This window comes from Equus asinus, chromosome 22 (genome assembly GCF_041296235.1).
Source record: "Equus asinus isolate D_3611 breed Donkey chromosome 22, EquAss-T2T_v2, whole genome shotgun sequence".
NCBI lineage: Eukaryota > Metazoa > Chordata > Mammalia > Perissodactyla > Equidae > Equus > Equus asinus.
In genome coordinates this window covers 26,531,506-26,556,695 of record NC_091811.1, presented here as the reverse complement: position 1 = coordinate 26,556,695, position 25,190 = coordinate 26,531,506, and the positions used below count along the sequence as shown (strand labels likewise).

Sequence of the window (25,190 nt, the reverse complement as noted above, 5' to 3'; positions counted from 1 at the left end):
AATTAATCTTTAAATTGGTGAAATGGATTTGACTTCAGATAGTCATAGAACCTAGGAGAAAAATGGCTGTAGTATGGATTGTTCTCTATCCTTACCAACATCCATGAAAAGAGAGCTCATTCTTCCCACCTCTCAAGGAACAGCAATGGACAGTGAACCCAGAATTCACTTCCTTTCTCAGGGAATACCTAGGTGGAGGAGAAAGGCCACTGATTTTTAGCAGAGGACAGAAGCTACACATTTTTCAAGACACAGTCGGGTTTGAGGGTACTGGAAGTTAATTATAGTCCTAGGGAGTGGTTTGTGATCCCAGAGAGGCAGGAGATGGGATAAAAGCCCTTATCTTTGGTGGGGTAATAGGTTAAGAAAGCTTTAAGAGGCCATCTTTGGAGCCACAGGAAGCATTTACTCACTACGATCATCAGGAGAAAAGTAAAGTGCATCCTCCCTGAATTCCACCCTCTGCCCTGAGCCATAGAGACAGGTCATGTAGGGAATAAAAGGCAGCGACTGAGCCCACAGGGTGCTGATATAAACCTGGTAAAAAGCCCTCCAGTTCATTGTACCTTAATGAACAAAATGGAAATATGTAAAGGAAAGATTATTGGGGGCTGGCTCAGTGGCATAGTGGTTGAGTTTGGGCACTCTGCTTCAGTGGCCCAGGGTTCGTGGGTTTGGTTCCCAGGTGGAGATCTATGTGCCACTCATCAAGCCATGCTGTGGCAGCATCCCACATACAAAATAGAGGAAGATAGGCACATATGTTAGCTCAGTGACAATCTTCCTCAAGCAAAAAGAGGAAGATTGGCAGCAGATGTTAGCCCAGGGTAAATCTTCCTCACCAAGAAAGAAAGAGAAGATTATTAAATGTAAAACCATTATACCAAACAGAAGAATCTTAATTTCACAGCAGTCTGGGAGCTAACATAAGTGTGGAACTGAATTCACAGCTACTAATCCATGGAAGACAGAGAGATGCTGTTGTTGGTGGAAACCTTGGTCTACTCAGCCAGCTCAAAGTACGTGAGAAACAACCAGGGCTTCAACCAACACACATGCCAAGATGGGGAAAGTACAAAACAGGAAGGAACGCAGTTCAATAGAAAACTCTATATCATGGAGAATACTTGCCCCCAAAATACTATATTATCACACACATATACACACACACACACACACACACACACACACACACTTTTTAAGCCCCCAAAATAGAAATGTCAGAAACCTCACTAGACTGAAACCACAGGGCTGCTCATGGCTGTCCTCTCCTTCTTCCTCTCCCATTTCTGCCGTCCTCAGTTTCCCACAGATGAACCCACTCATTCCACTTATGCAAAGCTCAGTCCCACTTGTTTCCAGACGGCTGTGCATGTGGCCTCCTATGGGCACCTCAGAAGGACCCAGGGCCCACAGTGCTAGTGTTGAATGTGGGTCATCTCATTTGCTACCCTCCTCATCCAGGAACTTGCTCTCAGGACTTAACTGGGATCCCGACCTTATCTGGACCCCACCCTAGAAATATAACTAACTTCCCGTATGCTTAATCCCAGTGATGTCTTCAAAACTTTATGGCTTCCATTCCCTAATAAAAATTGATGGTCTTGGGACCATGCTTCAGTTCTAATCCCCATGCTCTAGCCAACTAATCTGACTGGTATTCTTTTTTTCAATATCCCTTTTGAGAAGTGGAGTTTTTTGCCTAAATCTCCTCCTAACAGTTAACCTCCTATTACCTGTGAGCTGACCTTCAAAACTGCATAGATCTAAGTTCCTTGAGAGCTAAGACCATATCTGGCTGGTTCCTGCTGAATCCCCAGGGTGTCACACAGAGCTCAGAAAATATGTTATAAACAAATGTATGATGGATGGCTACTCCTTTCCTGCTATTCTCAGTCACTCTGTTCCACCCAAGTGTTGGGCTGGTTCCAGCCCCTCTCCGCTCTCTGGAGGAGGTGGAACTGAAATTTCCAACCCTCTAATCATAGTAGGTTTCCCTGGCAACCATCCATAGGGGCTTCCAAAAGTCATCTCATTAACATAAATGCAGGAGTGGTTGAAAGGGGCTTGTTAAGAATAGTAAAAGACACTTATTTCACCTTTATGGCTCTGGAGCTATTTCACGAACTGGGAACAAAAATGCCCCTATAGCTCTTATCACTTAGGAAATTACAAAGGTTTTAGCAGCTGTGTGCCAGGGACCATGGACAAGACCAAATATATACTTATTATAAGTCACACTATCACAGGAACGCAGAGCAGAAGTTGCTCTGTCGAGATTGCTGAGGATGCCCAGTGGTGCAGTGGTTAACTTTGCATGTTTCACTTCAGCAGTCTGGGGTTTGCCAGTTCGGATCCTGGGTGTGGACCTATGCACCGCTTATCAAGCCATGTTGCGGCAGGCGTCCCACATATAAAATAGAGGAAGATAGGCACAGATGTTAGCTCAGGGCCAATCTTTCTCAGCAAAATTAGGAGGATGGGCAGCCACGTATGTTAGCTCAGGGCTGAGCTTCCTCAAAAAAAAATAAAGAGGGCCGGCCCTGCAGCCGAGTGGTTAAGTTCCCACACTCTGCTGCGGCGGCCCAGGGTTTGGATCCTGGGTGCAGACATGGCACCTCTGGTCAAGCCACGTTGAGGCGGCATCCCATATGCCACAACCAGAAGGACCTGCAACTAAGATATACAACTATGTACCAGGGGGGATTTGGGGAGATAAAGCAGAAAAAAAATAAAATAAAATAAATGAATAAATAAATAAATGAAAGAAAAAGAATTTTGAGGAGGATGTTCACAGTGGGTAGAAGATGATGAAAACAAAGCTCTTTCCCAACACCAAGGTCTTGTGCTTTAAAAAAACAAAAGTGGAAATGAGAAAGGTCAGATAACATTTTTCATAATGAGGCAATTAATCTAACAACTATTCTTACAAAATATATTGAAGCAATGGATGCAAGTGCCTCCTAATGAGAAGGGTACAGCGTCACTTCTGTGGCATCTCTTCCAAAACTGCATAACCCGAACCTAATCATCAGGAAATAATACAAGCCCCAACTGAGAGACATTCTATAAAATAATGGGCCTATAATTTCCAAAAATGTCAAGGTCAAAAAGCAAAATAAATACAGTACTGAGGAAATGTTCCAGTTTAAAGAGACTAAAGAGACTTGACAACTAAATGCAAATTGTGATCCTGAAAACAGCTATAAAGGACATTACAGGAACAGTGAGTGAAATCTGTATATGGACTACCAATTAGATAATAAAATTATATAAATGTTAAATTTCTTGATATTGGTTATTGCACTGTGGTTATGTAAAGGAATGTCCTTGTTTTTTAGGAAATAAATTCTGAGGTATTTAAGGGTGAAAGGTGTTAAATTAATTCAACAAGGAGGCCGTTAGACTGATGTGGTTCTAACCCCTTTGCAGCCTAAGCAAAGCAAAACCTAAGTCTTTTAAGTCCTGAAGGTGAAGAAACCAAAGCCTAAGGACAACCAGTCACAAACAGCCAACGAAGCTTTCGCAAACGAGGCAAATGCGTAAGCTACAGCCAAGCACATAATGTCCTTGCTTTGCTTCGCTCTTCTCTGTGAAAGTCTTGCCCCTGGCTCCTTTCAAGGGAGAGCTCCTCCACTTCCGGTTTGACACTGTCCAATTCAAATCGACTTCTGCTCAAATAAACTCTTAAAAGTTTTACTATGCCTCAGTTTATCTTTTAGCAAGGGGCATGATGTGTGCAACTTACTCTTAAGTGGTTTGGAAAAAAAGAGAGAGAATAATAGAGCAAATGGGGCAAAATATAAGCAATCGATGAACGTGGATGGGGCGTAGGGGAGTTCCTTGGACATATGTGTGTTCCGTGTACAGAAACTTGCATCATTTCCATAGGTTTAAAATTTTCTCTAAATAATAAAGTTATAAAAATATGAAACAATTCAGAGAATTTGCTCACTTCTGTAAAGTATTGAGGATAAAAGAGAACTGAAAATTTTAAATGTTAAAACCATTCTGACTACCAAGTTTTGGGGTCTCCATCCAACTGCTCTTCTTCGGTTAACAAGGACTTCCGGCAGTAAAATACCTCCATTAAATTGACCGAGGTCGGAAGGAGTTCAACAAGATCCAAACAGGAAATACTAAGAGCCGTTTCCAAAGCTGGAGGCCAGTAGCAAAGATACGATTCCCCGGAGGCGAGGTCCTCTGGTGACTGCTTCACCCATGCTCTGAAAGCAGCTTTATAAAATGAGTCTAGGATTTATTCTAGAAAATTGGCAAAACTTTTTCTTAAACACCTGTTTATTTAAAAATTAATAAAAATTAACTTTCCCTTTGTTGAACATCCTATGAGTTGCTGGTGTCCAAATATCTGAGAAGAATGTAAAGAAAGCCCAAAGGTTTTAAGCACCTGCTAAGTATCAGTGGCGTTAGGAGAACTGGGACACTGAGGAACAGAGAAGTAAAACACCTCGCCCAAGGTCAAACACTGAGGAAGTGATAGAACTAGGAATTGAACTGAGGTGTCTTTCTCCAGAGCACATGTCAGGTTCACTAATCAATCTGCTCCCTAAACAGTATAATTCATGGATTCCCTCTGTGCTATAGAGTATCTCAGTTTCATTGTCAACACATCCCTGAAAGAGTGGTGTCATCCTCTCCACTTTTCCATAGGAAGAAAACAATATTGAGAATTAACGTAACTTGTTGAAATTCACAAAAGGTGGGAAGTCGTGAAGGAAAATACCAACACAATTCCGTGTAATTTCAAAATCCATATCCCTTTTACCCATCAAGACAATGCAATTAGATTGCATTTTGAAGAAATGGGTATCATCAAGAAAATGATAACTGAGGGAACATCAAGCTCTAACTTAACTAATATTAAACTATCACTTGGGAACCTTAAAAAATTAGCCCTAAAGGCAAAAGATGGTTTTTTTTTTAATGACTGTAAACATTGTCAGAAAACTTTTTTTTTTTATTTTAATTTAAAAACGTTCACACACACCAATCCTCTGGCCTTTCCCTACCCCAGTTTATTGCTAGTGTTCTCTCTCTTCTCTCCTTCCCTTCCTTCCTCTCTCTTTCTGTCTTTTCTCTCTGTCTCCATCTCTGTCTCTAACTCTCTGTCTCTCCCCCCCTTCCTCCCTTCTTTCCCTTTCTTCCTCTCTCTCCTTCGGCTTTAAATTACAAGGGCGTTGTTTAAAGAGGTTACAAAGTTTCCTGCTGCCCCCTAATGGTCTTATCCTGGAAGCGGCAGTCACATTAGGAAAATTAGTAAAACCCTTACAGACAACAATAATAAAAGACACTTATACTCCTTTAGAGTTTGTGGAGACAGCGGAGCCACAGGGGTGAGAGGAAAGTGCCTGTGATCACTCACAAGTTATTTAACCTCACGGGGCCTCCACAAACGCACCCATAAAGTGAGATTAAAATATCTCCTTCTGGAAGTTGTCGTGTGGCTTGAGATAACATAATAAGGGTCTTAATAAAAGGTAATTATTGTTACCTTTTTACTTTTGGCAACTTTATAGGGTTGAGGACACTGAGGATCGGCACAGCTTGCTCATTTTTTTTAAGTTAACTCAGCCAGCAAGCTATAGAACTGGACCCATAATCCAAGTTTTCAGACTCTAATTCTAGTTCTCTTCATGACAACTCAATATCCCAAATTAACAGCTGATAATGAGGAATCTTAAGAATTTTAAAAGTCTTCAAGGGGTATTTTCATATACTACTCATGTTTTCCATTAAGACCAAAAAATATGCATTTCATTGATCAGTGGTCACATCTCTAGAATCGTGTCTTAAACTTATGAGAAGAGAAGCATGCAAAAATTTAAGTCCAAAACACGTTCACAAATCACTACGTATAATAGTACGAAGTTGAAAACAAACTAAATATAAGACATTGATTCAATAAACTTTGGTACAAATAATGGTAATTGTTTTCATTTATTGAACAGTTTCTCAGTGCCCAATGCTATTTTAAGCATATGAATGTATCAAGGCATTAATGAGGAAGGCACTACCATTATCTCCACTTAACACATGAGGAAACCAAAGAACAGAGAGGTTAAGTACCTTACCCAAGGTTAAACATCAAGGAAGTGATAAAGCTAGGAATTAAACTGAAGTGTCTTTCTCAAGAATGCAAGATTCACTAATCAATCTGTTTCTGAGACAGTATAGTCCATGTATTCACCCCAAATTTCATTGCTGATAGCACTTGTGGTAAAATATTGTGCAACCATAAAAAAAATGGTTTTTCAATAAGTACTAAATTGTATTGGGACACGTTTACAGGAAAACATTAAGGAGAAAACAGTATGGGACAAGTCCATGGCCTAGTGGTTAAGTTCAGCACATTCCACTTCGGCAGCCCGGGTTCACAGGTTTGGATCCAGGCATGGACCTACACCACTCATCAGCCAGGCTGTGATGGTAACCCACATATAAAGTTAGGGAAGATTGGCACAGATGCTAGCTCAGGGAAAATCTTCCTCAGCAAAAAATGAGGAAGATTGGCAAGAAATGTTAGCTTAGGGCTAATCTTCCTCAGCAAAAAAAAAAAAGTATGAAAAATTGTATACTATATTATTTCAGTCCTGGAATGTGTGTGTGTGTGTGTGTAGAAAACCAAAATTTAGAGCCAGTCCTAATGGTCTAGCAGTCACATTCCAGCAGGTTCTGCTTCAGGGGCCCGGGTTTAGTACCTGGGTGGTAGAACCACACTACTCATCCGTCAGTAGCCATGCTGCGGCGGTGGCTCACACAGAAGAACGAGAAGGACTTACAACTAAAACACAACTATGTATGCGGCTTTGGGGAGGAAACAAAGGAAGAAGACTGGCAACAAATATTAGCTCAGAGCAAATCTTTCCCAGAAAAAAAAAATCTACATCTAATGAGTACTTTTCTCCAGGTGACGGATTATGGGTAATTTTGTTTCCTCCTTTGCACATTTCTAGATTTCTGAACTTTTATAATGAGACACAACTGCAGCAATGATCAGAAAATCTAGATTAAAAAATATTTAGGGTGCTGAAAAAAAAATACCAGAATTTCCAAGAACAGGATTTAGTTTCCCTTCATAGTTAAATAATAAATCAGGAAGTCTAAATGGGAAAGATTTGCAAGAAAAACAATTATTCCAAGAATTGGAAATGGAGGATGTTCAGACTAGAAAGGGAACTGCCTAAGAGAGAATGTTGAAGAGAACCCCTGCACTGGATTAATTTAGCGTGCTGGAACCTACTTTTGATTGATGTCAGCTGTCTAGAAGCTATCTTGCAACAGTAGTCAATGAATCTAATTCATAATAGACTGAATAATGTGGATAGAGGATCTGAAGCCCTCAGAAGAGAAAACAGTAAAGAGCTATGACCCCGACAGGTATAATTTTTGGATTGGAGAGTTTCAAAGCACCATGGAAAAGCAGCAGAGAGAGCCTTCTCTTTGACAGTAACGCTAAAAGGTGTGCTGCTTCATGACAGCCCATGCTGGGCAGGGCCTGTCAGCAGCATCAGATAAGTCAGACATAGGCCCAACTGGAGGGAGCATCTTTCCCGTGACCTGCATGAGGCAATCATATCACTTGCAATGGAAGCCTGCAGTTCAAGATAATGCCACTTGGCCTTAAACACTGTACAGCGCATGCCTTCTTCTGCCTTCCTGACAAAGTGAAGGCTGGGCTGCTGAGCCTGACCTTCAACAGACCTTTGGAGTTCTTTCACATACAGACTAGAGAGGGGATTTTTTTTTATTGGAAACTAACTCAAGTTCACTTTAGAACCTCTTATTTGGTGTATACGTCTGGCTATTTCACAGAGCTTTCAGTTTTGCAAATAAGTTGGAGTTGATTTCTTCGCTCGGAAAAAGTGCCGGTTGGTGGTGATCCACAGGAGTCTTAAGATCGACATAAACAAGGGAAGTTTTTGCTGAGACTCACCCAAAGAAAACCCCAAAGGAGAAATCTGAGAACTTCATTTCAGGATGAAGCTGCAAGAGCGAAGAAGTACTTTTAACACAAGCAAAGGCTGTCCATTGACCAACAGATGCAGGAGGATTCTTCTCCCAACTTCTGCGGCCCCTGCCATGGGAATCTGGCTCCTTAGAGGGCAGCTTCTCCTGCTGCTGTTGTCTGGCCTGCAGAGACCCACGGGGAGTTCTGAGGTAGGGTGCAACCGAGGAGGTGGTCTCTTTATGGTCAGTGCTTCAATCGAGCATTCTGCTGGTGACAACCTTTAAATGACCTTCAGTCACTTGGGATCTAATTTCATTCAGGCATTTTAACAAATAGTGCTAGTGAAGAGTGTTGAAAACAACTATTAAAACTTGTGGAATTCTTTAAGTCTACAAATTTGGTATTATGGGAGCTAGACTTATGGCATTATTTTCTTGATTTTCCGTAAAACTTAAGTAAAACATTACCTCTGTAGGACAAATAATGCAAAATAATTGAGGTCTATTTGGCTTTAGACAGTACCATATGGATCGACTCTAAAGAAGTATTATAACCGAAAGTTCTATATAATGAAAAATAACCTAATGTTAAGAGATTGAGTACAGATTTGAGATCTAGTAACATATTAAAGTTTTAGAGTTTTCTATATTTGACAGACATAATGTTATTGATTTTGTTTTGTTTTCGCTTAAATAGATTCTGTAGACCTATTCATAAACCTGCTGTAAAGAGTTATTGGTTAAAATCATTTAAGCAGTCTTAAAAAATCGTTCCAGTTGGCACATAACTGGATGACTTCTCATCCTAAATAAGATGATAAAAAATATCAAATGGTATGTTTTTGAGTTCCAGCTGCAACGCCCTTGACGTGGACTGGATGGAATGTTATCTCTTAAAATATCTTTCAATGAATATTGTTTGTTAGAAAAGCATCATTTCTTTGCCAAGAAGGAAATATCTTGGAATTTAGAAAACTGAAAATATGGCTCTACATGATAGACTGACAATACTTAATGAACTTGTATTCAAACGTCTAACTTCAGTTTGACACCCACTAGACATCAATAAGTAATATTCAATTGGCTACCCGTGAGAAAATATTTTTTTTCCCACTCTTGGTTACTAAGAGGAAGGACTTTCCTAGGCATACTCCTGACCACTGTCCAATCCTTTTCCTCACACAGCTCCCCTGGAGGCGGGCAAATTTACTTGGTGGTAACATCAGGAAGAATAACCTGACTCTTCTTTCTCCTGGGAGTTAGCCTGATGGCAAAGGGCATGAGTTCTGCATTCCTCCATGACAAAGATCTTACCTGGGGAGGCCACAATCCAATAGTGCCTGCAGCTGAGCAGACAAAGCTGCCTCGTTCTGGGGTTTACTCTTAACAAGCCCACTTACCATCAGACCTAAAGATGTGTGCTCCAACATGGCCTCGTTCAGTAGTAAAAATGATATTTTAGCCTTCATATTTGCTCTTTTTTTTCTAATTGTTTTCAAAACCTGGGCAGAAGAGAGGGTTGTTATTTACTGGGCACCCTCTTGGAGAACCCAACATTACTCATCACTTAAGTCTTTTCTTAAATAAAGTTCAAAGACTTAATACAGGGTTTAGGTATCCATAAAAGAGATATTCCTTAAAACACCCGTGAGAGAATGTGAAGGGGGTCAGTAGAGCAAACAGAAAGTATAATTAAATTTTAAGGTTATTAATTTTTTTCTTCAAAGTACCAATATGCAAAAATACAGTTTTCAGTGATACAAAAAGGGTCACTTCCTCCCTGGGGAGATGAGTTTTTTGAACATTCAGTGATATTTACCTAATTGAATTCAATCTCTAACACAGGTCACTGACGCAGAAAGGACTAGAGCAGTGTAATGACTATGACTGAACCTTACTTCAGCAAATATTGGTTTCGAGGAAAAGACTTGGCCTTATAGAATATAGCAAATCTGCCACCACATTCACCATCTGATCTGAAAAATTAAAATCAAAATTTTTCTTTGCTTACAGGTTGCAATTAAAATCGACTTTGATTTGGCACCAGGTTCCTTTGATGATCAGTACCAAGGCTGCAGCCAAGAGGTCATGGAGGCACTAAATCAAGGAGATTATTTCACAAAAGAACTAAAAGCCAGTAGGAATTATTTCAATGTCTGGCAGAAAGCCCACTTAACCTTGCTGAATCAAGAAAAAGCTCTCCCCAAGAACATGAATATCACACAGGCTGTGGCTGTTTTGCTTTATTCATCAAACGACAACGTTCGCTCGGACTTTGCTAGAGCCATGGCCAGTGCTGCTATGTCTCCAGAGCAGTATGAACATTCATTCCGTTTCAAATATCTACACTACTACCTGACCACTGCAATCCAGTTGCTGAGGGAAGACATTGTCAGGAAGAATGACTCTCTGTGTTATGAGGTGCATCATGAGGTGAAGAATGTCTCCTGGAAAGCCTACACAGGCGCCATTATTCGATTTGGCCAATTCCTCTCCACCTCCCTTCTAAGAGAAGAGGCACAGAAGTTTGGGAACGAAACTCTGTTTACCATATTTACCTGCCTGGGTGCACCTCTACAAGACTTCTCTCTCAAGAAGGTCCTGGTCCCTCCCTATGAGTTGTTTAAAGTTGTAAATATGAGCTACCACCCAAGAGGAAATTGGTTGCAGTTGCGATCAACTGGGAACCAGAGCACATATAACTGTCAGCTACTAAAAGGTATTATTATTGATCTAAGCTGAATCCGCTCTTATCAGGATCACAGAGCACTATTCTTTTATAAAAGCTATTTTTCTGAGTGGGCTTGGTGGAAAAAGGCCAAAAACAAGAAAATTGGCTTTTAGTAATGGTAGAACTGAAAGAGTAGAGAAATGTTGCCTTATTTCTCTATTTCCCCTCTCTTCTTTCTCCTCAACTATCTCTAGGAAAATGTGTTTCTGCAACGGCACTAATGTGTGGGGCATTCTAGACAGAGAGCGCAAACCTCTACTGAAAAAGCGCATAAAATCTAGCATTTTTACCTTCTCCCTCAACATTTTTCTTTTGTCATGGTCATTTCATGAAGAAGGAGTGCTAAAAGTAAAGGAGGAGGCAAGATTTATTTATGCATGTTTATCTATTAACCTTCTTCTATAATCCAGGAACTAGGATAGAGGCCCCATGTGATATAAAACAAATAAAGCAAAATAACTATCCTGGGAGGATCTTTAGTCTAATGAGAAATGGAAATATGAACAGGTGTTTATACACAAAAGTACTAGGTAATACACCAGATATTTAGGCAATATGGCTGCCCAGTGCAGGAAGCTACTCATTCTCTTTGGGGAAAGTGGGGAAGGCTTTACAACAGAGGACCACAGGGGACTTGAAGTAGGAATGGGGGTTTTCAGTGAAAGAAGAGAGGAAAAGTTACGCCAAGCAGAAAACAGTATATGCTGGATCACAGAGATTTCAAACAGCCTGGGATTTTCAGGGGATCTCCATCATTACGGATGGCTGGAATGTAGGATGTGTAAGACTAGGAAGAGCTAGGAGTTAAAAGAGAGGAGGAGATTGACTGGGCCACGAGAGTTCTGATGGGGCCAAACTGTAAAATCTCCTATATTCCAAGCTAAGGACTTTTGAACTTCATGCTGTAGGTAAGGAGAAGTCATTAGAAGTTTTTAAGCAATGGAGCATCAATTAGATCAGTACTTTAGCGAGAGCTCTGATGATATTGTGAAAAATGAACTGAAGTGGAAGAAATTAGAGATATCACAATACAAAATAAAAATTGTTAAGCTCTTTTTTTAGAAAAACATGTGGCTGGGGTCAGCCCCGGTGGCCTAGTGGTTAAGTTTGGCATGCTCCACTTCAGCAGGCTGGGTTCAGTTCCTGGGCGGGACATACACCACTCATCAGTGGCCGTGCTATGGCCGTGGCTCACATACAAAAAAAAGGAAGATTGGCAACAGACTTAGCCATTTCCAGAATAATACTAACAGATGTTAGCTCGAGGTGACTCTTCCTCAGCAAACAAGAGGAAGATTGGCAACAGATGTTAGCTCAAGGCAAATCTTCTTAAGAGCAAGAAAAAAGTGTGACTGATTCCATTTCATCCTGAATGTTGGCAGCCACAGTCGTTTCACAGAACAGTGGTTCTGTAGCAAATACCGTGTCCTGTTTGATTCAGAAGGAAGAAGATGGTCCTTATCCACACGTGCATTCGTCCATACTCACAGTTACCTGTAACTCAGCTGCAGTGTCTACCTTTGAAATACCTCTGACGCTTTCTCTACTCTGTCATTATTGTTGCTGTTCATAATTCAGGCTGTCTGCAATTCTCAAACATTTCAGGGTCGTAGTGTTGCAAAGGTCCTCAAACTGGCATCCACACTGAGTTCTAGGGCCTGCTCCCTCTGCCATATCTGCAAACACAGGCCTGGGGAGAGGCGACTATCAACACCTTTATCTCCTCCTTCCTCTCCTCAGCAGCCAGGCAGGCACAATGTGAGCAAAACGAGTGTCTGCTCCACAGACCCAAGAGATTAGTGTTTGCGGAGGAGAATAAAAGACCAGAGTAGAATATGAAGAAAACTAAGAATTTGATAACAAGTGAGAACATTCACAGCTAGGTTCCAGGATTCTTTGGAACCAAGACTAACTGGGACACTGTTGCTTCATTCTTCTCATGAAGTTGAGATGGACAATTTTTCTACTAGATTAATGAACCCTGTAAAATCTGTTAGGTGAAGAGTTGTAAAACATTTATGTCAAGGAGTAGGAAAGTGAGGGAGAGGAGTATATGACAGAAACTCTTATCCACATTCTGCCACTCTATACATCTCAAAGAAAAATATCTCAAGACCCTCCCCGCAAAACTAAACATCTTTGGTTTCCTGTGGCGAAACTACTAAACTGCAGCTTTAACTGGGTTTTGAGTTAAGGCTTAGCTGGGGTAGCCATGCATATTACATTGTGTTGCTCTGTAAGCCATTTGTGGGCAGGACCATGACTACATAGTATTTAAGAGCTTGGCATGGAATCCAGACAGTTTGACTCCAGATCCACTCTGTCTGGTTTCATATTCAACTCATACCACTTTTTAGCTGTGTACTCAGTCAAGTTGCTTAAACTCTAAGTTTCTTTATCTACATAGTAAGCATCAGAATAGAGACTCACAGGGCTCTTGTGAAGATAAAATGAAATAAAATAAAATAATAAGTTATTTCTACATTCCCTAGCATTTAATAAATGGTAAATAAGTGTTAATTATTATTAACTTTAGTCCCCTGGCACATAGAGATGCTCAACCTGTATTTACTGAATAAGTGCATGAATAAATGAAGCATTCTCTTTCACATCTCTTGAGTGATCTGGCCTTGGGTCAGGTGACCATATAACTCATTTGACTAAAAGCAGTTCCAATAATTGCTAGAAAGAAAAAATATGCTAGAAGTTTCAACCCCTAGTCAAGAGCAAGGAGCTGCAGCCACAACGTAAATGCCCTGGAATATGGTCACTTTCAATGTGAATTACTATATCTAAATTTTTCCTAGAAATTCACCAATTAGCAGCTTGGTTGGCTTTGGGAAAAGGGATTGTAAATGGCAGAATAAAAATACCACTGCTCCCAGAGGGTGGCATTTTGGTCAGAGACATTGATGATAGGCCAAGAGCTGGAACTGAAGTGTCTTCCCAGCCAGCATAGGTATAAAGCTATCTGGGAGGGTGTAAGAGGGAAAGGAATGAGCTGGAGCTGCAGGGATGTCATTTTTCCTTTGACTCTGGGCTCTGACTGAAGGTTGCAGAGAAAGCTGCTCCATCCTCTGGTTTCACCTTACCTGAGCCTAATCTGCCATTGGCTGATGGTTAGCACAGTCACTTTAGTGAAGGATAAAAAGACTATGTAGACTTGGAATGGACAAAACCAATATCCACCTAACTCTACTGATTAAAAAGAAAAAGTTTGATAGGCTTCAGAATGCTTTCATCTATTAGCTGCAGTGTTTTTTTGCAATGAGTAAGCTATGTCTGAAACTTTAAGCCATGTCTGTTAACTGATAAATAATACTCTATTTATCCCAACATCCTGAAGCAGTATTGGTTTGATCCATACATGAACAATGGGAGGAGGGAAGTGGAGCGTTTTTCTTATCTAGGAGTCTTTCACTAGTTTGGACTAAGATCAATGTACTGTAGGGGAAGAAAAATAGTTTTCTCTCTACCCTTCTAGGTCTTTGCCTGAGATCCTCCTGTAATAAAAGGATTAACAAGAGAAAAAAAAATTTAGTTTCATATGTATGGGAGCCCCGTAAAAATATGAGATTCAAAGGCAGCCAGGCACTTGAGGCTTATACACCATCCTGAGCTAAGGAAAGGGATAAAGGTCTGGGGCTTCAAAAGGGAGGAAGACAATTCACAGGGAGAGGAGAAGAGTAAATGTTTGGTGAGCAAATGTTTGCCCTGACATACAGAGAAGTCTCTCGGGTGAGAAAGTCATCTCCGGTATAGCTCTCTTCCTGGTGCAGGACCTCTTTCCACACTCTTTTAGGCAGTTAATTGGGAAGAAGAAAGCTTTTCCTGAGTCTGCTGGGTCTTGATTGCTTTCTGCTCAAAAATAATCCTTATGCCAAAGAGGCATATTTTGGAGTGGCATCTTCTGCTCCCCTTCGGCACTCTGCTCAGACCTGATTTTCTAGATAACTGCTAGTGTCCACTTTACTCCTCCCAACCAATCTCCTGGACTGTACCACTCACCTCAGCCTGGGAGCTCACGGATGGTGTTCTGGAGTACCGATATCGAATTCCTCATGAAACTGGAGTCATCTCAGGAGACTGTTTCTTATCCTTTCCGTTTTTTCACTAGCAGAAGCTGCAGGCTATTCTGTGTCCCCGAAAGTCCCTATGAGCAGACAACTTTTGTTTCCTCTCCTGTTCCCTCTTAATCTGACAGATGTGGTATTTGAAAGATAACATGAAGACCTTTAGAACTGGCCAGCTAGGACACTAATTCTCCCAGTGAAGAGACAGTAGATTAAAGAGCATTCTAGTCCTTCAATTTATTTCAAAATTCGTTCTGTTAACTTGTCACTGAAGTTCTCAAGTTCAAAGATTTCCCAGGAATCTGTTGCCTTCAGACAGTCAAACAGTCAAATTAGCAGCGTAATACATATAAGGAAGTGAATTTGCAAAAGAAAAATTGTTTAAGACTTTCTAAACTAACACCTTTTCCTTCTAGTTCTTCTCTCATCCCTCATATGACCCATACTGGTTACCATAGAAGCAGATGTTTTCATGCCCTTGGAAGACTCAAAATACATTATGTTAATTATTTGCCCTTAAATGTCGCCTGTTTCAGCAAAACAATCTGTGCCAAAAATCTGTAGACACACAAATACATGCTCTGTTCTGAATCATTGGAGTCACAAAGAAGAGGGATTTATTTGTTAAAATGTTTCACATAATCAAAATTCTTAAGCATGTTTCTAGAAAAACATAGTCCATTGTTTGTAGTAAGCCTGGTTTTACATGTTAACCTTGACAGTAACTAGCAGTGAGAACATGGGCAAATGGCTTAATCTCTCTATGCCTCAGTTTCTTCTTTTTATTTTATTTTATTTTATTTTTCTGAGGAAGATTAACCCTGAGCTAACTGCTGCCAATCCTCCTCTTTCTGCTGAGGGAGACTGGCCCTGAGCTAACACCCGTGCCCATCTTCCTCTGCTTTATATGTGGGACGCCTACCACAGCATGGCTTGCCAAGCAGTGCCATGTCCACACCCGGGATCTGAACCAGCGAACCCCGGGCCACGGAGCGGAACGTGCGAACTTAACCACTGTGCCACCAGGCCGGCCCCTGTGCCTCAGTTTCCTTACATGTAAGATAGGAATAATTTTTTTTTAATAAAACCTACCTTATAAGATTCTGGTGAGAATAAAATGAATTAATGAATGTAAAAGCTCTTAGAACAGTATCTAACACATAAGTACTCAAACTTTTTATCTACTATTAATATTACCATTATTATTTTTTATTTTATTAACTTCCTGTTTCCTGTTTTCTTTTGCTCTGGGCTTCAATTATCTCAAATTAGTTTTCCCTATTTGTGGGTCACATTCACCTTGAAGTAGAGTGTCTCTCAGACGAATAGATGAAAGAATGAGTAACTGAATGAATCTGGGAGACCACATTGCACAGTGGAGAGTGAACAGACTTTGGAGTCTGTAAGAGCTGGGTATACATTAGTAGCTGCACGGCCTTGTGTAAATGACAATTGCTGAGCCTGTTTCTTCATTTATAAAATGGGGGCAAGACTTGCCTAGAGGGAATATTGTGATAGTACTTGGTGTCCAGTCTCTCAAACACAGTTGGAAAACGCTGGGAAAGTACCTTGCACATGGAAGTTGGATAATGTTTAATGGCACAAGCATGTGCTTCAGTGATATTGATAACAAGAATAGAAATGAAAGAAGAGACAAGAAGTAACGCTTACCATTTTTTGAGGGCCAACTTTTTCTTCGATAACATTCTAAATGATTAACATTCTAAAAGATTTATACAAAGAAGCTAGAGACAGACTTTGCCTCCAAATACCATGTTGACTAGATATACTGCATGTCATTTTTACCTTTTTCTGCTTTTTTTCAAGAGATTGAATATTTTTTTCTGAACAACCTGATATAACTCACATATTCAGACTTCATGATATAAAAAGTATAATAATTATGTATTTCTCCCCAGACTATATACCCTAGAGCTGAAGTGATCAAAATTAGGTTATACTACACTATTAAAATGATATTTACGAAGCAATTTAGTTTACAAAAGGCTTTCACATACATTATCTGTTTAATTCTTACAACCACCCTGTACATTGGGTTGTTGACTCCACTATACTGATGTGAATCTGAGGTTTAGAGAGGCTAAATGGTTTGTGTAAGATCATTCAAATACTTTATAAGTGACAAAAGTAGGATCCTTTCCCAGGTTTTCTGACAAAAAGTCCAGGATAATTCTCTGTAGATTGCTTTCAGGAGATGTATTTGTTCATTCAAAAATATTATGGAGAAGCTACCATAAGTTTCAATCTTCTGCGATGGTGACTACTTACATTATAATTCCCTTTTCACACACATAAATATACAAATATACACACACAAATGCATATATAACAAGACAATAGTTAAAGTTAGGCAGTGTAACTCTGGTGTTTTTTATTCTAACCTATTTTATTCCATTATTAAAGAGGGATGGTTATGACCTATTAAACTGATGTCACAAACCATTAAAGGATCACAACCTCCAATTTGAAAAATACTATACTAGGGTACAGAGGGAATAAAAAGCATTGAGTGGATAGTCTAGAAGAAAAGAAAAGACAAATACAAAAGTAAAATTAGTATGAGGTATCCTCAAATGAAAGACTTTGTAGATTGTAATTAATTTAATTCACAGATGTTTTTCATTTCTTCTTCTAAGTAAAAATATTGGCTGTGTAAAAAATAATAATATTTAGAGGTAGAAATGATAAAAACCATAGGAGTGGTAGAGAAAAAGTAACAAGAGAGGAAAGAAAAGCTACTTTAACCTGAGAAAATAACATTAAAATAAGCTATTTTTAATATCCTGGTAATTAGGGTGGGGGCTTAAGAGGTGGTTTTGAAGGATGAGTACAATTACAACATAATAACGCCTACATGTTTGTCTCTTCTTTGAGCATCATCGCAATAGCCATGAAGCAAAGTGAAGAGCAGTGGTAGTGATCACAGTATTTCCAAAAACCTCGAGATGCTCTCATTTTACAGAGGGGAAAACTGAGGCCCAATGAAAGCAACTAACATGGTCAAAGTCAAACAGCTAGGGGCAGAGCTTCAACACCAAAGCGAATCACCCCCAAAACCCATAATCTTTCTCTGTTATATTGTTTCACCATCAGTTAATACTTTCTAATACTCCATTAGAATCTCATCCCGTTAAGAAGAGAGAAAGAGTGGGGTCGGAGGTCCTTGTGATCTCCAGCTTCTGTGAAGAGAAAACAAAACAAAAAACATTTGAGAATCACTCTAACAGATGACCTGCTAAAGTGGTATTAACGGTTCCTAGGTCTGTGTGAGAATTCAGATAATGCAATTTTAACACAAACTTTGACAAAAGCTCAAAAATATGTATGCACTATTTATTTTCCTTGTCTTCTCTTATTGGTGAAAATTGGGGTTTTGAAAATTACTGTTGGTATATATAGAATTCAAAATAGAAATTCCAAGAAACTCAAAGAATTTTATATATTATGTGAAAAAAACGGAAAAATATTTCTTCATCATTTGGTCATCCTATCAAACAATATGATCAAATATTGAGACAATCACAGAGATGAATGTCTTCCTACCCCAAACATCTTTTCTACCCTAAATAATCAGTAAAATGGGCCGGCCCCATAGCCAAGTGATTAAGTTCCTGCACTCCCCTTAGGCCACCCAGCATTTCACCAGTTCAGATCCTGGGGTTGGACACGGCACCGCTCATCAAGCTATGCTGAGTCGGCGTTCCACATGCCACAACAAGAAGGACCTACAACTAGAATATACAACTATGTACTGGGGGCCTTTGGGGAGAAGGAGAAGAAGAAGAAGAAGAAATCAGTGAAGGCTAGTTGAAAAGGAGATTCCATTCTTTAGTTAGAGCATTTTTAAAAGGTCTCCGTCTTCCCTCTCATTCTATATCCTCATTCCATTGTTCTTAATTAGTAGCTAGTAGTTACACCTGAAAATAATTTTATATTCCAGTTTTGCTTCCATCAGCCACACCTAACTGGCTGCTAACCTTTCCCACACCTCCTGTGAAGCATGTGTATATGCAGGCAGCACACACACACACACACATACCAAGCAGGATTGTGTGAATACTTTTTGCCCATCTTGTAATAAAATAATTCTATAAATGGGCTACTATATATGGAGAGACAATGCAGTGGTTAAAAATATAGTTAAGCCAGACTGCCTGAATTTGAACACTGCCTACACGACATACTAGATGTGCAATGTTTGCTAAGTTTCTTCACATCTCTGTGTCACAGTTTTATCCACTGAACAACGAAGACAATGAGAGCAAATACCTGGTAGTTTTGTTGTGAGGATTAAATGAGTAAATTCAGAGCAAGTGCTTAAAAAGATCCTGGGACAGAATAAGTACTTAATTAATGTGAGTTTTCATAATGGTGATGCAGGTGATGATAATTAATAAGGAGATAATGGTGATTGCAATAATGCTGATGATGATAGAGATGGAAAATCAGGAGATTTCTACCATCAACTAGCTGGGCAGCCTGAGGTCAGTCTCTTAACCTCTTGGTGCCTAATTTCTCATCTGCAAAATAAGCAAGCTGAATTTGTTAGACAAATTTAAGAGAAAACTTTCTTTAAAATAGCTAACTTCAAATATCTTTATCAGGAATTATCTAAGTCAAAAAAGTGAATCAAAGGAGAAATGAGGTAGTAAAAAAAATCTCTGCTACCTAAAACATCTCTTTTTTTGTTTGTTTTTACAGATTCCAGCATAAAGTGCATCCCCGCTCCTGTAGTTATTGCTTCTCTCTCCTTTTTGACAAGCATCTTCATCTCTTCCAAATACAGAGCATAAAAGTGGTTTCCTTTCTCTGTACCCTTTTACTTTATTTCAGTCAAGTCACCCTCAGTACCATTGGGAATCCCTCTGCCCAGCTATCAGTTGACCCAGAGCCAGCTCAGTTCATTGTCTATGAGTGGGCCTGTAACGCAGTAATTTCTTCTCCACGAACACGGAGATTCATGCTGGAATAAAAAATGACCCAATCAGAGCCTGTGAGATACAGTCATGGTAGTTTTTTGGAATTTGGATGGGAAGTGGGGTAGGTGCCCTTTTTGTGAGTGGAGATTAATGAGAGTAGAGTGAGTACGAACCCACAGCTGCCAGCAGCTGTCTCTCCACCAGGAGGGGAGACTCTACCTCCTTGACAATGAAGTTAACACAATGAAGGAAGAGTTGAGAAATAAAAAGAAACTGAGTCCTGATGAGAGTAAATGAACCCTAGAACCAACTGTGCCTGAAACTGGATATCCTGGGCTTTTTCATTACATAAATTAATAAATCATATTTTTGCTTAAATAATTTAAATTCAGTTTCTATCTCAAGCAATCGAAGGAGTTATGATGAACATAAGGACTTTCCCTTATTTTTTATTTAGTGGTCCTAAATAGGAACTAACCAAAGAAGCTTGAGTTAGAAAGCAAAGAACAAACTCTTCATCAAATGGAAAAGCTTTGAGCTTCAGGGACATAACGAAGGTATGAATTTTCTTCAGAGATTTTTATCAGCATTCAAGACCAAACCAGTGACATCTCAGATGGGAGAAAACATGGAAACTTGAGAAATAAAAGGGAAAGTTAATGAAAGATGTCAGTGAAATCTCATTTAATGCCAGTAACGGGGTGCTGCACACATTGTTAAAATATTACAAAAGTTAAAATTTAAATTCACACGTTAATTTACAGAGGACTTCATGGCAAACTGGATTTTAAGCCTTCATTGTAAATTTAAGTACATTTATTAGGAAAGTATGTGGATGTGTATAGAGATAAAAGAAAAGATACAGGAGAAAAAAAACATCTGATGACCAAGAAAAGATCAAAGATCTATTGGCTTCCCATTATGTTCAAACAATTAGGCAAAAAGAACTATAATCACCAAACTTCACAACAGGGAACGTTCTCCAACTCTTCTCTGAGGTTGCATACATCATAGGTGGGGCAATGGGGGGTTGTCTTACATGAGCTCAAGGTCCTAGGATTGGGCTAACTGGAGTGAAGCTGAGGGCTAGCTCTATACCTTTGAATTCTGGAAATCCATGCTACTTACCCCTCTGAGATTTGGATAAGAATAAACGAAAGTGGAAATCGGCTCATTTAACCCCACTTGGACTCCCAGAAGGCCCTGGTCATAATAGAAGAGACTCAACCGGGAATTAACTACATAAAATCACCTGGTAGAGAATTCAGGCATCTAGTGCTATCATTCTTTACATGGGGATTTTGAGAATAACAGGGCCAAGTGCACCTCTGTCACCTAGCTTGCATTGGCCTCTACATCTAATAAAGCAAGCACAAAATTTTCATACACAAGAACAATTTCTGTGATTCATTGCACAGGGACTTTGGCAGGCTAGTGGCTACCTAGGAGAGAGTCCTGGGGGCATGGCTCCAGGAACGAGTTGAGCAGCAAGCCTTGGTGAGGCAGTGGTGAAATGAGTTAGGAAATCATCCTCACGTCTTGCATATATTTTTTCCGTGCCATGTCAATGCATTTATTGAGCCATATTATGTACAAAGCACTCTGGGGATTAAAAGTCGAATAAACTAGGCCAGATCTTTCATAAGTTTACGATCTCTTGGGAAAAATTAAGAAAAGAACACAAACGAGTCACAAAAGAAATACCAAAAGAAAGGAGAAAACCAAGTCTTCCACGCGTGAGAGTTCAGAAAAGAGATTTCTTCTAACTGAGCAAGAGAAGCGAGGAAGGCTTCAAGAAGGAGGCAGCATTTGAGCGAGGCCTTGGAACATCGGGGTGGGAGCAGGGGTGAGAGGAAGGACAGGTACGTATCAAGTGCTTAGCACTAAAAATGAGTACAAATAAATGCTTTAGAGAAAACTGAGATTCCTCTGGTCTGTAGGTGGATCCAGCTTTCTATCAGAGTTGAGGCTTAGGGGAGGGGCTACAGATGGATGGAAAAGAAAGAACTCAGTGGAAAATAGAGGTGGGATATAGGAATGATCAGCATAAATAAGGGTCAGAAAACAGAGAGGTCTGGCGGAGTGAAGGAGTAATGTGGACTGGAGAGGAAAGTTGAAGCCACTCAGTTAAGCTAAAAAGCCAGCTAAAGCATTTGATCTCCACGAGAAATCACAGTTTTCTGAGTAAGACAATTCTCGTAAATTGCTGACTCTTAAAGCGTGCTCCCAGTATCAGCAGCATCAGAATCCCTGAAGTTAGAAATGTGAATTCCAGGGCCTGAACCCAAATCTATGGAATTAGAAACCCAGAAATCTATATTTAATAAGCCCTCCAGGCTTGCGATTTATGTGATTATGATCTTAAGGGAATAAACAAGTTTTTAAGAAGATAATTTAGCTCTTCCTCTCCTGCTGCTGCTTTACAGAACAAATGTCTGGAGATAGAAGTTATTCTCTTGAATTATAGAGATTTGTGGTTTTAGTGAAGGCTGAATGTATGTGATTTGCATTCCTTCAACCTCTCCCCGTAGTCCAAAGTATTGGTGTAAGAAGTCTGTGAAGTGGAGTGTTGATTTAAATCGATTCAAAGTCTAAGTTCATGAAACTTTCGGAGACCAGTTTCAAAAAATTCACTGTCATTTCTGCCCCTCTGTTGGTGTGGGGTATCTTCTGAAGATAAAATAGCCCTTAATTGTGCATAAATTCGTGTGATTTGTTAAAAAAAGACTACACTATAAGGTTGTATAGTATTTATCTCCTATAGTAAATTTATTAAAGCAATGCATGCATCTCTCCTTTTTGTGTATAAAAAAAATATTGTGGCCCCACTTATCATTTTATTTTTATCTTTATAATTCAATGTTCTAATATACCTATCTGATTATCTTGAAGTTTTCTATTTACTCTTACTTTACTTTTTTTTTTTTTTTTTTGGTGAAGATTAGCCCTGAGCTAACATCTGTTGCCAATCTGCCTCTACTTTGTATGTGGGATGCCGCCACAGCATGGCTTGATGAATGATGTGTAGGTCTGTGCCCAGGATCCAAACCTGTGAACCCTGGGCTGCCAAAGCAGAGAGCATGAACTTAACCACTGAGCCCCTGGGCAGGCCTTCCTCTATTTACTTCTACTTTAAAAAAAATAAATCTAGTGAAAGAAAATTTCTGTAGAATTTTATGTGCTTGGGTAATCAGGATTCTCAGCCTGAGTTGTCTGATGATCTGAATCAAGTTGACTTACACTGAACAAACTAGCTCTTGATTTGGTAAAATTCAACAAGCATTTATTGAGGTAGATGCTTTCAGAGACTCCAAGATGTACCAAGCATTGGTGGTCGATAAACGGGGGGGGGGGGGGGGGGGGGTGGTATTACGAGTATTACAGGACTTTTTTCTTTTTATTTTTTTGTAATAAATGACCATGTGTTTTGTTTTGTTTTGCTTCATGGCAATTCACTTTTTTCTCCCCAATTTGCTTCCTTCAAACAGTTCAACCATACTGTGCCCATGGCGTCAGAGGAGGAGTAGAACCAGGCATAAGATAGAAACAAGGGTGTCTTCCCCACTTTGTTCTTTAAAACCTGAAGGAATTGAGAGAAAATGAGAAAACCTAAACCAAAGTATTTGAGAGAAATATTGAATAAGAGTAAAAGATTTGAGAAGAATGCAGCTTTTCTCCAACATTTCCACAAGCTAGAAAGCAGCAGCAGACTAGAAGTCATCAGAGTAGGCAGATTGGTGGCACCTAGCGGGGGGAAAATGTCTATGAGAGACGCTGTGGGTGATGACCAGCATCACAAGCTCTAGCAGCATCTGAGGACCACCCATCTTTATTGAACCAGGCACCACCCATCTCTAACATCAAAGAGCTACACTAGCTGCCATTCTCATTGGCATCTGGTGAGGACTTCCCTGCAACTGCCACCCATCTTCCTTGCAGTCATTTCACAGACAGGCTCTGTCCCAGGCCTTCTCTTGGTCCTTGCCCATTCATTTCCCTGTGAATTCCCCAGCTGTGGAAACATCCTAGGACACAATGCTAAAACCAAGAGAAGGCAGGTGAAACCCTGGACACGTAGAGGTCCAGAAAAAGGAGCAAAATGAGAGCCACAGCTCCCTTCTCCCCTTTATGTATGTGTATTTTTGAGGGGAGGCTAGCAAATAGATCAGCTCAAGATGAGACAACTTTTAATGGATCCCTATTGCAAATAAGCCAGGTTTCAGCTGAGAGAAAATGCAGAGTTAAGGTATTGAAATTTATTCTTTTTCCAGGCCCTCTCAGCCCTGGAAATGGTCAAAATGCCCTTGGCCCCCACCACAGGACATTCTGAAGGTCATACAATTTGGGAGCAAGGAAGGGATTCCTTATTTAAGATTACAATAGTAATTACAATGACAACCTTGGCTTTAGAGCTGAGCTCTTGGCTGAAGCCAACAAAAATGCAACTTCAAAGCAGCCTTGATTAAGGAGGTTATCTGGCAACGCTGGTGGAAGTGATTGCATCTCAGGCAATCACTAAAAAGTACATAAATAGAGTACTTTCTTCCTCCCTCTCCATCAAACGCTCACATTCAATTTCTTTCCTTTTACTTTCTCATGCTTCAGACTTTTTTTTTTAACATGTGTAGGCAAATAGGTTCTTTTTAAAGGAGAAAATGGGATTAAAATTTTAAATGAGATAATGTTTAAATAAGGAAAACACTTAGGTATTCTGAGAAGGAAAATTCCAATAAAGAACTAGAGTTATTAATGCTTACTGACAACAAAGTTCCTATTAGGTATCATGTGAAACAGGCCAATCTGGAGAGCACACACTCATTCACAATGCATGAGAGCCAAAGACTTTATGGGAGGCAAATGGACTACTTATCTACCTTTTCTTCCCCAATACAAGCACATTTCAGAAATCCTACTTCTACTAGTGTTATGGTCTTTGCTTTGTGAAAGGTTAAAGCACCTCCATTTTTCAACCTCTAATATCTCCTAACCATAAAGTCTCAGCAGGAGACAAACGAGAACAAATCATCTGCTCTGGTCTTAGTCACATAAGCAGGAAAATTCTATTACTCCTCATTCATTGTTCTCATTTACTTCTGGAAAAATCATATCAAAAGTATTTAGTGATGGTGTATGATAGGCAAGGCACTGAAGTATATAGAAATTGGTCTGTGAGTGACAAAAATGCAGAGGTTATTTTATGTTTCCTGGGCTTGAACGGTCCTTTCTGCCAGATTATCTAATGATGATGTTTACATTTACCTTGACTTCACACTGTAGTAGCCAGAAATAGAATTACTAAGATTGGAAATTAGGATCATTTTAATTATGATTTAAGATGAAACATAATGTTTGGAAACATCCTCAAATGTAATGCTACCTTGATTTTTTTGAACAATATATTCTTTCTGGTATCTGCCACTTCAAGCAGATGGCTTGAAAGAAAGGAAAGCTAGTTTCTTTGATTATTTATTTTTATTT

The 25,190-nt window shown here is 39.7% G+C and overlaps 1 protein-coding gene across 1 annotated transcript; it reads left to right on the top strand.

Moving 5' to 3' along the window:
* Positions 1-7,487: 7,487 nt before the first annotated feature.
* On the top strand, positions 7,488-20,368 carry ART4 (ADP-ribosyltransferase 4 (inactive) (Dombrock blood group)). Its single transcript, XM_014834228.3, has 3 exons — positions 7,488-8,178; positions 9,982-10,687; positions 19,495-20,368. Exons 1-3 carry the CDS (start codon positions 7,999-8,001, stop codon positions 19,584-19,586), a joined length of 978 nt encoding a protein of 325 aa, XP_014689714.1. The 5' UTR covers positions 7,488-7,998; the 3' UTR covers positions 19,587-20,368.
* Positions 20,369-25,190: the final 4,822 nt, after the last annotated feature.